The 13,900-nt window shown below is 41.3% G+C and overlaps 1 protein-coding gene across 1 annotated transcript in view; it reads left to right on the forward strand.

Moving 5' to 3' along the window:
* The window catches only part of POLN (DNA polymerase nu), a 241,213-nt gene that overhangs the window by 64,890 nt on the left and 162,423 nt on the right, over positions 1-13,900 (forward strand). The window contains exons 9-13 of the mRNA XM_065598521.1: positions 3,468-3,517; positions 5,192-5,271; positions 5,818-5,882; positions 11,115-11,198; positions 12,638-12,727. Of these exons, the coding sequence (XP_065454593.1) occupies positions 3,468-3,517; positions 5,192-5,271; positions 5,818-5,882; positions 11,115-11,198; positions 12,638-12,727 (369 nt within the window). The remainder of the gene's footprint in view (positions 1-3,467; positions 3,518-5,191; positions 5,272-5,817; positions 5,883-11,114; positions 11,199-12,637; positions 12,728-13,900) is intronic.

Here is a 13,900-nt window from a genome sequence, read left to right on the forward strand (position 1 = left end):
TCTACTTCCTCCTATATATTGTGTAGCTGTCTTGTTGCCTTCTGAGGGTTTCCACGTTCTAGCTACTATGTTACTTACTCTTCTTTGTCTTCTGTGCCAATCCCCTCCCTTGCTTGTGACTGCTTCTGTACTATGTCATTCCACGTGAATCACTGCTGCATTTCACTCTCTATCCCATGGCACACATAGAGGGAATGAAGCAGTATAGTGTAAGCAAAGGGAGGAATGAAATAATCAAGTAGTGTGTCACAGGAGGAAAAAGTGGGCAGGTTAGTAAAAGAACGCAGCAAGTAGACGAGAGAACATCCAGGAAGAAGAAGAAGGGCAATAAGAAATTGGGGGAGTATGGTAAGTTAACAATAAGGAAGAAAATAATGTGGAGAGAACACTGGGCATGGGAATGGGATGTACAGTATGAGAATTTCATTTAAGAAAGAGAGTGGAGTATAAGAAAATGAAAATGTGAAAAGAGGAGAGGTAATTGAAAATGGAAAATACTCCCAGGAAGGGGGAAGGAAAAATGGGCAAGGGATTCTCCTCTTTCCACAAAAAGAAGAAAAATGTTAAAATTGTAGTGAAAAATATTGAGAGACGGAGAGAAAATACAGAGTAGAGCCAAGCAAGAGAAGGAAATAAGAAATAAAAAGGGTAAATGAGATAAGTACCGGCACATCTTGTGGTATTTCCCACAGCTCCCTTATTTTGGTGGTTAGGAGTAGGAAGTGATAATAGATTGTTAATTTTATCCTACCCTACCTAATTTTATTTAATCTTAACTTTAGTATAGTCAAGCAGTCAACAGAGGGGAAACATTTTACATCCAACTAGATTTACTGAGAAGAGTTTTCATAAATTCCATGCCAGAATGGCAAGTAATTTTCTCCTCTTCAACCAAGCCCACCCACACAGCCTCTCAAACTTTAAAGCTCTACAACGTAATCTGATGATCAGCGCCATTGGTTTTAATGGAAATTAACTGTGTAGATCACCTAATTAAAAATACTGGACACTTCTGCAAGGGATGAGGTGACAACAGTTACCCCGAACTACTTTTCATGGTTAAAAACTTTTTGTCTGTCTGTGAAGGCTCGTTCACAGAATGACGATCTTCATTTTAAGGAGGAAAGATCCGTTTACTTAAAACAATGGGTGATGCTGTAGAAGAGATGAAAGACACTAAGGCTATCTCTACACTTGGACCTAGGGGTGTGATTCCCAGCTCATGTAGACATACTCACACTAGCTCTACTCACGCTAATGTGCTAAAAATAACAGTGTAGACACAGTAGCATGGGCAATGTTGAGTGGCTGCGAGGGCTAGCCTCCTTGAGTATGTACCCACCGGTTCAGGTGGATTTGTACTCGGGGAGGCTAGCCAATGCAGAAACTACAGAACCCAAACCACCAAAAAATAAAAACCTTCTGTTGGTGGCCTCTGACTCAGATGATTAAAATGAACGTGCATTAGTCTGCACTGCTTTGGATTGTTGTTGAGCAGAACCCATCATCAGCATGGAAGCATGTCCTCTGGATTGGTGGCTGAAGCATGAAGGGGCATATGAATGCTTAGCATACCTGGTACATTAAATACGTTGCAACGCTGGCTACAACAGTGCCATGTGAACGCCTGTTCTCACTTTCAGGTGACATTGTATATAAGAAGTGGGCAGTATTATCTCCCATAAATGTAAACAAACTTGTTTGTTTTAGCGATTGGCTGAACAGGAAGTAGGACTGAGTGGACTTCTAGGTTCTAAAGTTTTACATTGCTTTATTTTTGAGTGCAGTTATGTGAAAAAGATTCTACATTTGTAAGTTGCACTTGTATGATAGAGGTTGCACTACAGTACTTGTATGAGGTAAATTGAAAAATACAATTTCTTTTATCTTCTTTACAGTGCAAATATTTGTAATAATTATAATATAAAGTGAGAACTGTACACTTCGTATTTTGAGTTGTAATTGAAATCCATATGATTGCATGGCTATTGAGGGGGAAGCACAAGCAGTCATTTTATCCTCCAAGATGGTCAACACTCTACTGGCCTCCAGACAGACTTTAGCATTAAAGGCCTACTCCTCCATATGGTCATGGTTAAACTCCTGCAGTCAAGCAAACAGAAATCCCAAGGATCCTGGAATTCCATCTATTCTGGATTTTCTTCAGGACAATATAGACAAGGAGCTACAGCCCAGCACCATAGTGAGTCATGTGTCAGACTCCTTAACTGAAAATTTGCAAGTCTCATGATTTCTCAGAGCCGTCAGACTGTCTAAACCTGCCGTCAGGTCAGTCTTTCCTAAGTGGGATTTACCACTTGCACTAAAAGCCCTAAGCACCCATCCGTTTGAACCCTTAACAACTTTTATGCCATTGTTTTTTATATATCGAAACATGCTTCTTGGTCACTATTATGTTAGCATGACAAGTCTGAGTTGGCACCTCTATCCATACAGGAACACACTGTGTTCCATGATGACAAGTTGGTTCCAAGGACTCCAGAATCTTTCTTACCAAAGGTGAGATTTCTCTTTCCATACCACACAGGAAGAGATCCTCCCATTATTCTGTCCAAAACCCCAGTGTCCTACAGAAAAGCTGTGGCATATTCTGGATATATGTAGAGCACTTAAGAGCTACCTCAAGTGCAGTGAATTGATGAGAAGATCAAGCTCCTTGTTTGTATCCTTTCACCCAAAGTGCTAAAGCCTTTTGGCATTCTACTATCACTGGCCAGATGGATGAAGTTATGCATAATGGAGACATACATGGCATCAAGTTCACCTATTTCTGAAGACCTCTGAGATCTCTAGCAATATGATGGGCAGAAAGGATGTATGTCTCAACTGAGAATATCTGAAGGGCACCAACCTGGTCTTCTGTCAACAGCTTTATCAAACATTGTAAGATGGATTTTCTGTCCTCTGCAGAGGCCTCTTTTGGAATGAAGGTACTGCATGTGACGATACAAAAATAACTTGCCATGTATTTTCAAACAGAGTTTTCTCTGTTTCAGTCTGGGTTTTTTTGTCCTTTCTTTCTATAATTCATTGCTCGTTACTTCCCAATCATCGTATAATTGAGACGCTGGGCTACAGAATGAAATGCCTTACCTGATAATCTCCTTTCTGCTAGCAGCGTCTCCCACAATTCTGCCATCCCTGATATGATTCCAGTAACCAAAGGACAACATTTATTTTATGTCTACAATTTGTGGGCCAATAGCCTACTGTATGTAGTTCACTGACTGGCACTATTGTTACTAATCATATTGTAAGAGTTTCTACACAGCTTTGGAATGACTCTTCTGGTGTGTCTAAGACTATTACTAGATATGCAAGAGTTAGCATCAGTAGATGCACAAGGAAAAATGCTTTCATGTTGGTTAGTCGCTTAGTATTGAAGTAATAATCTTACCAGTTTTATATTAGTAATTGAGTATTCTTGGTTTTTTTTTTTAAATCAGCACCAGAACTTGGTTCTAAACTTGAAGATACTTTACAGTATAATGATGGAGCTGGCTGGTGAATTACAGGTAAGTTTTTTGTAGCAAAATATCATAACAAAAAATTTTACCTACATAGTAATATGGTGAATGAAAAAAACATTTGTGATTTACCGTCAATTAAAAGTAAAGTCAGAGTCTATATATGGAAAAAGACAAGAAGGCCTCATATATTAAATATTATGAGACACTGAATCCATCAGCGGTGCTGTTTTCTGTAACAGAGGCGCTCCCATGATTTAGGGTCATGTGTGCTAAATGGGGTTCACACAAATACTGAAGTAGTGAGAGCTACTGAAGGCTGTTTCCAAATCATAGTGTGTATCTACACTGCAGTTGCCTTCCACCTGGTTAAACAGATGCGCATGAGTTCTGTTTGAGATAGCGCACTTAAAATAGCAGCGAGGATGTTGCGGCATGGGTGGTGACTCAGGGTAGCTATCTGAGCCCAAACCCACCTGACCCTGTGTCTGAGCTCAGACGGCTAGTCCAAGCTGCAGCTAGTGCCATAACATCCTCACTGCTATTTTTAGCTCTCTGGCTAGAGTGAGTCTCTCCATCTATGCTGGGGGGGATGCTCCCAGCTGCTGTATAGACATAACCATAGAATTTAAAGCCAGAAGGGTTCACCAGATCATATAGTCTGACCTCCTGTATATCCAGGCCATCAGCACCATCCAGCCACCAGCACACCCCAAGCCCAACAACTGAAATTAGACCAAATTATCAGGAGTCTAAACTACTGTGTGCCATAGGCAGAGAATAGGAGGGACTGAGGTGCACCAATGCCTTGTAACAACCTTTTATATACTTGAAAACTATTATCATGTCCCCTCTCAGTCTTCTCTTCTCCAGACTAAACAAACCCAGTTTTTTCAATCTTCCCTTAAAAAGACTGTTTTCTAGACCTTTAATAATCGTGTAGCTCTTCTCTGGACTTTCTCCAATTTGTCCACATCTTTCCTGAAATGTGGCACCCAGAACTGGACACACTACTCCAGTTGAGGCCTAATCAGTGTGGAGTAGAGTGGGAAAATTACTTCTTATGTCTTACTTACAACGCTCCTGCTAATACATCCCAAAATGATATTTCTTTTTTTTCCCCCAACAGTGTTACACTGTTGACTCATATTTAGCTTGTGATCCACTATGACTCCCATCCTAGGCAGTCATTTCCCATTTTGTATGTGTGCAACTGATTGTTCCTTCCTAAGTGGAGTACTTTGCATTTGTCCTTATTGAATTTCATCCTATATACTTTCAGACCATTTCTCCAGTTTGTCCAGATCATTTTGAATTTTAATACTATCCTCCAAGCATTTGCAACTCCTCCGAGTTTGGTATCATCCACAAACTTTATAAGTGTACTCTCTATGCTATTATCTGTGCATATAAATATCTCAGCATGAATATGAACTTGCATTACAATGAGTATTTCTCTTTATATATCACTTAGAAGAATGAGGCACATGTGCTCATCATTAGCATTATTGTACCTCTCCCAGCAGGACTACATGTTTATGGCCCAGATTGTAATCCTGTTATTCACACAGAGTAGTACTTCACTCCACATGTGGTCCCATTTACTTAATAGTACTACTTGTGGAGTCACATAGTACTCATGGTGAATAACAGTATCACACTCTGGCACAATTTCATAATTAAAATAAGTTTATACTGAAAAGATTGTGTTCTGCCTTACAGGTTCAAGGCTTGTGGAAACTCTTTTGCACTTTGGAGCTTCCCTTGATAAAAATTTTGGCAGGTGAGAAGATGAGTGAAAAATAAGGTTGTTCACCATTTTTTTTCAGACAGCATTTTCTAGTATGATTTATAATGCTTAATAGTTAAATAGAACGTTGCACCTTTAAAGTGCTATATAATCATCATGTCATCCTCACAACACTTCTCTAATGCTATTTTCCTCATTTTACAGGTGGAGAAACAGAGCTTAAGATCAAAACTGTCAAACTTGGGTGCCTAAAGATAGGCACTCAAATCCATATTTAGGTACCTAGAAAAGCGTACCTCTGAAAATCAAGCCATTTTTCTGGGTACTTAAATATGGGCATAGGTGCCTAATTCTGAACTTTGCACCCAAGTTTAATTTGTCCCTTGTGACTTACTCAGGGTCACATTGCAAGTCAATGGAAAAACTGGGAGTAGAACCCAGGAATTCCTGGTTCCCAAGGTGGTGCTTAGTCCATTATACAACACTATCTTTTAATATTATGGTTTGAATATAGTATTGATGCCTCTAAGGTTTTTTCAAAATTGTATTTTGTTCTCAGTTATATACTTATATTTACAGTGATGGAAACCCATAAAATACATGTGAATAAAGAAGAACTAAAAAGAACATCAGAGATTCTAGGGGTAAACTATTGTATTTCCTTTTTTGAAATTGTGCAACATATAGTTCAGTAGTTCCCAAACTTGTTCCACCGCTTGTACAGGGAAAGCCGCTGGCCCGGCCCGCGAGGGGCTTTCCCTGCACAAGCGGCGGAACAAGTTTGGGAACCACTGATATAATGTAAGGACCCATCCCCCATTGACAGGGAGAGGACAAGATTATAGTTAGAAAATTATTTCATGTTCATTTCCATTTTGACTTTGTAATATGTTCTACAATTAACAGTCTTGTAGCCCATAGACTTTTGTTATCTGAAAGTTCAAATATAATTTTGGGTCCTCTGATATATTGTAACTAATGATGAGTTAACTTAAAATTGGGATAACTTTAAATTTATTTATAAAAGCAAGACATAGACCTATTTACCAAAACCCTTTATAAGTCAGACAGTTTATTGTTTTATGTGTAAATTGGTTTTCTGATTTGAGTGTCCATTCACCAGACCTCTTTGTTCCTATCTTTGTTCTTATCTTTTAGTATTCCTGCTTTTGAAGTAATACTTTTGGAAGACGGTATAACAAAGCCTTATAGGGTCAGATTTGACCACCAAAACAAGTATTTTCATAGGTTTACCTCCACATAGGAATTGCCATACTGCAGTATTGCCATCTCCAAAATTAAAAAAAAAAATCATGTCAACCCCCGTCTTCCAAAATCATGAGATTTAAAAATAAATATTGTGTGTTTTAGTCTTTGATTTTTTGAATTCCCCTTGCCCAACCGTACTGTAGGTGTGTGACACTTAGTGTTGACAACTCTCCCAAATTAATGAATGACAGTGATTTTAGCTCTTGTTGCCCGAGGGTGCAGAGTTCCAGCTTCTCCCCAAAACCACAACATTCTAGTTTATTAAATCTCCCACCCTCACATCTGCCCATCCCCTGCAGTTGAGCAATTAATTCTGCCCTTCATTCCCCACATCAGTTCTGCTCCCTGATCTCACCTCGGTTTCTTCTGAAGCCTCAGGTTTTTCAGCGCCCTCTCTCAAACCTAGTGTGTGTCCGTCCGTCCGTCCACAGGGCCTTTCCTACCCCCCTTATTCCCCTCTTACTAGGCTGGTGTTGCAGCCAGGAAGGTGAGAGGATGGGGGAATATTAAGGAGTAGACTGACCCAGAGTTCACAGGAGGGGCAAGGGGAAGAGGGAGCAGAACCATCCTGAGCTGCCAGGATGTTTCTCCTCTTTCCTCCCCACCTCCTCTCCTGTGAGAATGGCCTCAGCTGCTCCCTCTCCTCTACCTCTCCAAAATTAGATTCCCCGGGCACCCGAGGGAAGGGGAAAGAGAGACATGGCTAACTCCTGCAGCAGCTCTGATTGGAGGGTGGGGAAGTGGGTGATGGCAGCCAGTCAGAGGGTTTTTCCTCCCAGTCAGGACTGAAATTTGCTAGAAGGCTGGCGCTTCTTGCATCATAGTGAGACTGACTCCAGTCTCAGCCAAAAGCATGTTACTTGTGAGAAAATCGCAAGAGTTGGTAGACCTTATACTGGATCAGACCTGAGATCCAGCTGGTCCAGTATCCTGTCTGACAGTGATCAGTACCAGATATTTCAGAGGAAGGTGTAAAATCCCTGCAGTGGGCAGATGTGGGATATTCTGTCATATAGCTTCTCTCCACATTCATCACAAATGGGTAACGCCTGTGGAATTTGGAGGTGGTCCAGTGTTGTTGCTGGAGGTTCCAGGACTAAGCCCTACCCTTCAACTCAAGCCACTAGAATTTCTGCCTCTGGCAGTGGAACAAGTTGGTGGTTCAATTTCTCCTCACCACTTTGTTGTATAATTGTAATTTTTGCTTGTTTTAATGCAGTGGTGACTTCCTTTCAATTTCTCCCTTTGCTTTCTCTCTCAAGAATTGAGGAATCACTGGAGTTTTGAGTTTCTAGCCCTCTGGTTTCTCCAGTGCAGCCACCTCTCTTGTGGGTTCCCTCTGCCTCCCACCATAGCAGCAGTAAAGCCCTGCAAAGGTCAGGCTAAGTCTAAGAGTTTCTATAGGGAGCTTTGAGGAGCTTCAGAGATCAAGTTATGTCTTCCTGCTGCAAGCTGCTGACCCTTCCTTTGCCAGCACAATGGGCTCTGAATCATTTAGGCATGCAGAGTCCTAGACCACCACCCAAAGCAATGACTCCACTGTAGGAAGGCTTGATGTATGAGGATTCCCAGGGAGAGGAAAACTCCTCACAGCTTTCTTTTGGGCAAGTGTTGCAGACTCCAGAGACTCCAAGTTCCAAAAAGCAAGTGTCCCCTTCATAAGGCAGCAACGTATATTGTTAACGAGCAAGAGGTGTAAAAATAAGGGTATAAATTCTTGTTCTTTTGCCTTCTCACTGTGAGGGAGTGTTTGCTGGGGCTTTTGTCCTACGCAGAAGCTTTCACTGTGCTCTGTATCAGGCTCACTGCTCCTCCCCCACCCTGCCCAATATCTGGGTATGCAGACTACTGTTACACTGTAGTCTGATGCAGAAGTTCACAGGAGTAATGGGAATTATGTCTGTCTGGCTTTCAGACATAATTGTAAGCTGATAGGTAGGGAAAAGGGCTCAGTGTCTATTGGGTGAACATATGAACAGCCTTACTGGGTCAGACCAGAGATTCATCTAGCCCAGTATTCTGTCTTCCGACAGTGGCCAATGCCAGGTGCTCCAGAGGGAATGAACGGAACAGGTAATCATCCAGTGATCCATTCCTTGTCACCCATTCCCAGCTTCTGACAAACAGAGGCTAGAGACACCATCCCTGCCCATCCTGGCTAATAGCCATTGATGGTCCTATCCTCCATACATTTATCTAGTTCTTTTTTTAACCCTGTTATAGTCTTGGCCTTCACAACATCCTCTGACAAAGAGTTCCACAGGTTGACTGTGCGTTGTGTGAAGAAATACTTCCTTTTGTTTTAAATCTGCTGCCTATTAATTTCATTTGATGACCCCTAGTTCTTGTGTTATGAGAAGCAGTAAATAACACTTCCTTATACTTTCTCCACACAAGTCATGATTTTATTGACCTCAATCATATCCCCCCTTACTTGTCTCTTTTCCAAGCTGAAAAGTCCCAGTCTTATCAATCTCTCCTCATATGGAAGCCATTCCATGCCCCTAATCATTTTTGTTCCCTTTTCTGAACCTTTCCAATATATCTATTTTGAGATGGGACAACCACATCACACAATATTCAAGATGTGGGCATACCATGGATTTGTACAGAGGCAATATGATATTTTATGTCTTATTATCTATCCCTTTCTTAATGATTTCCAACATTCTATTTGCTTTTTTGACTGCGTTGCACAATGAGTGGATGTTTTCAGAGGACTATCCACAATGACTCCTAAGATCTCTTTCTTGAGTGGTAACAGCTAATTTAGACCCCATCATTTTATATGTATAGTTGGGATTATGTTTTCCAATGTGCATTACTTTGCATTTATCAATATTGAATTTAATCTGCCATTTTGTTGCCCAGTCACCCAGTTTTGAGAGATCCTTTTGTAGCTCTTCGCAGTCTGCCTGGGACTTAACTATCTTGAGCAGTTTTGTATAATCTGTAAATTTTGCCATCTTACTGATTACCCCTTTTTCTAGATCATTTATGAATATGTTGAATAGGACTGGGCCCAGTACAGACCATTGGGGAACCCCACTAATTACCTCTCTCCAGTCTGAAAACTGACGATTTATTCCTACTCTTTGTTTCCTATCTTTCAACCAGTTACCAATCCCTTTGAGACCTTATGGCCTTTCCCTGATCCCTGTCCTACCTTCCTGGTTTCCCCCCTCTGGGTTTGCCAGCCCAGATGCATCTCCCTTCTCCCAGGGAGTGACTGTTGACATTCCCAGCAGTCCCCCTCTGCTGCCAATTTCCTGACTTTATTATCCTAGCCCAGCTCTTTCTCCCTCAGCTGGGCTTCCTCATTCAGTCAGGGGATTGCTTAGCCATCTGATTCCTCTAGCTATGGCCCGTTGGGTTAATTAGTCCCCTTCTCAGTCTGCATTAACCCTTTCAAGGCAAATGTGGGGTGAACACCCCATCACAGGGACTTAAACATATATTTGCCTTAAGGTTAGGCAATATAATTTAAAGTTGTTGTTTTAATGCTAATAATGCATGGTTGAAGAGTTTTTACAGCTTTAGAAGAACTTTTCTGTGGCTTGAGTTGAAGGGTGGAGATTAGTCTTGAAGTCTCCGATTCCCCGGAATTGGGCCCCGCGCCTTAGGCGCCTTTTTAATTTCTTTTACTCACCCTGGCAGCGGTCCGCTCCGGGGTCTTCGGCGGCGGGGGGGTCCTTCAGTGCCGCGGAAGACGCGGAGCGAACACCTGGACTGCCGCCGAAGTGCCGCTGAACACCTGGACTGCCGCTGGGTATTCGAATCGGGCCCCGCAGGTTCTAAAGCTGGCCCTGGTTCCTGATCTACCTTCTTTATTCTATTCATTATTTCATATACTTTATCTCGTCCCCTCCCATTTATCTTCTTTCTAAGGTAAACAATTCCAGTTTTTTTTCAATTTCTTCATATGAGAGTTTTTCCATTACATTGATCATTTTTATTGCCCTTCTGTGAGCATGTTCTAATTCTGTAATATCCTTTTTTAGATGAGGTGATAAGTGCTGCAACAGAGTATTGTGGATTCGGCCACACCATTGATTCATATAATGGAATTGTAATATTTTCTGTATTATTCTCCATCTCATTTCTTATGCATCCTAAAATCTTGTTTACTTTTTTGACTGCAACTGCACATTCAGCAGAGGTCTTCACTGAGCAGTCCACATAATAATGCCCAGGTCCTTTTCCTGAGTTGATACAACTAATTTAGAAATTTGTAAAGTGCGTGAGTAGTTTTAATTTTTCCCTCCAATGTACATTCCTTTGCATTTATCAACACTGAACTTCATTTGCTATCATGTTTCCCATTCACCTAGACGGTGTAAATCTCTAAATTTCTTCACAGTCCTTTCTGGTCCTGACTAACCTAAATAACTTGGTCCACTGCTAATTTTGCTACTCACTAAGCATTACTCAGCCCCTTTCCAAATCATTAATAATTATGTTAAACTAAACATAGATAGCCAACAATGGTGACACATACAGTGATCAAATTGCAAGTAAGTAAAAATAGTCCTGAATGCTTGTTAAATTAGACTGTAAATTGAACAAAGTAGTGCAAGTGGAATAATTATGATGTACCAATTTTATAGTTGCGATTGAAAGAGCTTGAGCAGGAAGCCCATCGAGCTGCTGGACAACAATTCCTATTGACCAGCAGTAGTCAGCTGAGAGAGGTACTGTTTAGATTGCTACTTTTCTTTAAATTATTAACACTAAAAATATTATTCATGGAGAGGGATTATAAAGCAGTAATGCTCAAAACTTTGGAAATCTTGTCCTTATAGTACTAGTAATATAATTTTCTGATGATAATGGAGGATATGTCATCAGCTTTCTCACAAACATAGCGTTGCCCCTTCTTGACCTGAGCAAAGTTTGGGGCCCTGGGGATGTTCCAGCTGGAAGAAGAAACTGATGGAGTCTGGTATTTTCTTTGATGAAGTCTTGTTTATTTTTTAACAAGGAATGTACAAACAGGGCCGGCTCCAGGCACCAGCCCACCAGGCATGTGCTTGGGGCGGCGCCTGGAGGGGGGCAGCGCGGCGGGGCGCTCCGGCCCGAGAGTGGGGCCGCGACTGGGCTCGCCGCCCTCCCTGCGGCGCTCTGGCCGCCGGGGAGAGCAGAGCCGCAGTGGGCTCGCCGCCCTCCCCCCGGCGCTCCGGCCGGTCGGGGAGAGCGGGGCCCCGGCCGGGCTCGCCGCCCTGCTCCCAGCGCTCTGGCCGCCGGGGAGAGTAGATAGCCCCAGACAGGGTCTCCGCCCTGCTCCCGGCGCTTTGGCCTCCGGGGAGAGTGGAGAGCCCCAGCCGGGCTCTCCGCCCTCCTCCCGGCGCTCTGGCCGGTCGGGGATTGCAGGCCCGCGGCCGGGCTCGGCGCCCTCCCCTGCCGCGCTGGGTGGGAGGGGGGACAGCGGGTGGCTTTTTTGCCTAGGGCGGCAAAAAAGCCAGAGCCGGCCCTGTGTACAAAGTCCTGTGTCTCTGAATGCAGAAGGAACCAAGAACAAAGGAGCGATTTCTTAGCTTAAGTCCCTAAGCCTCGTTAGCCAACACCAGATCCAAATGCTCTTTCACTAGCTTTTTCCAGCATCACACCGTGCTTCCAACCTCCAAACTGGCTTTCTTGTCTTTCCATTTCTTTCTGTTCTTGTCTGTTCTCTTTTTCTGTGTGATCTGCCTTCACACACACGCACAACCACACACCCCCAAAAAAATATTCAGCTGAAAGTTCCTATGCAGGTTCACCATGCACCATTTGTCTTAGGTGAGGGCTTATTCTTTCTGTCATGTTAACTGAAGGGTGAGTTCACATTTGTCAATCTCAACGCGGTTTTAACTCAACCCATAACAAGGTTTCACCCAGGTCATGGCAATAGCAATGCATTTGACTCCTCTGTTTTAGGCATCTTTAAAATTAAAGAAAAAGTCTGTTTGCTTTTGATAAAAACAACAATTTTACAAATATCTAACCATTTTTCCCCATTTTGTTCCCTCTTTGCTACAGTATGCTTTTTGTTTTCTATAGAGTTAAAAGCCAGATGCACAATAGCAATGCTCCATTATGTTTCAATTTTCAAACATTTCCATCACCTTGAAATATATAATTTTTGTTAATATAGGTACTGTTCGAAAAACTAAAGCTCCATATGCTGTGTGAGAAAGTTCCCAGAACTGAGATGCAGCATCTTCAATCCACTTCTGAAGTTGTGGTGAGAACTGAAAGGTTTTTTAAACATATACCTAGTTTAGAATTTGCTAGCATAATAAACTCGTAAGTATTTATTTGTTGTTTTTAAGTTTTAAACTTGATTCAAATTTACAATCCGGTTTACTTAGTTCAGAAATTCTCAAACTTTTTCATATGATGGAGAGAGATGTCTTATGGATGAACTCACTGCTATTCATGATCAAATAACATCCCTACAGCAATAATGTAAGGAAAAGTAATATTAAAAAAGTTTTTAGTGTATTTCTAGCTGTCTTTTGATGCAATTTAACATCTGGAAACCAGTAGGAGAGCTGGCAGCCAGCTTTCCAGGCAGCTTTCTGCTGACTACTAGTAAGTATTCTTGGGAATTGCCTCTGGACATTGGTGTCGCTTGTCTTAGTTTAGTTCTATGGCTATGATGTGTCTGGTACATTTGGCTAACTGTATGCATGAAAGGCTGGGAAGGTAAGAAAAATTGATGGCATAACTTGGAAAAATGACATAGTAGAGAGACATTTAATGGAATGAACTTGGAAAGCCAAAAATATAGACAGGCTTGGAAGGATTAGAATTTATTCAGTAAATGTTGGTAAACATCAATTACAACATCCACACATGAACAAATGAAAAAAATATTTCCATCGATAATAGAAATTTACATATAGGCAAAGTAAGAAAAATGCTGCTTGGGAACTTAGTTTGATTTAAGGATTTACTTTGTATATTTTGACATGTGATGTTAACTATTTGTGTTATAATAGTTATGAAGCTTTAACTTTTTGAATCTCAACGTCTATTGTTATTAAACAATCCTGATCTCCCCTTTTCTTATACCTCCTTAATTTCCTGCAACTGTGAAAATTTAAATTGATAAAACAGAAAAAATACTTAAAAATAAACATAGATATTATCCGTTGAAACTATAAAAAAAAATCAAATGATGGAGGCTCAGGTAGAGCACACAGTGCAGTGCAAGAAAGAGAAAAGACTAACTGGATAGAAAGAGATGGTAATGAAAAATTACATCAAAATCTATTGTAGGAAGGATAAGAAAAAGTGAACTCAGGAACAGAAAAAAGTTGTAGCAAAAATGAGAAACACGGTAAATTACATTTAAAAAAATATTAAGTAGAAAGTTTATTACAAATAAATATTGTACATAAGAAACCATGCA

This window comes from Chrysemys picta, chromosome 5 (assembly GCF_011386835.1).
Source record: "Chrysemys picta bellii isolate R12L10 chromosome 5, ASM1138683v2, whole genome shotgun sequence".
In the NCBI taxonomy this organism is placed as follows: domain Eukaryota; kingdom Metazoa; phylum Chordata; order Testudines; family Emydidae; genus Chrysemys; species Chrysemys picta.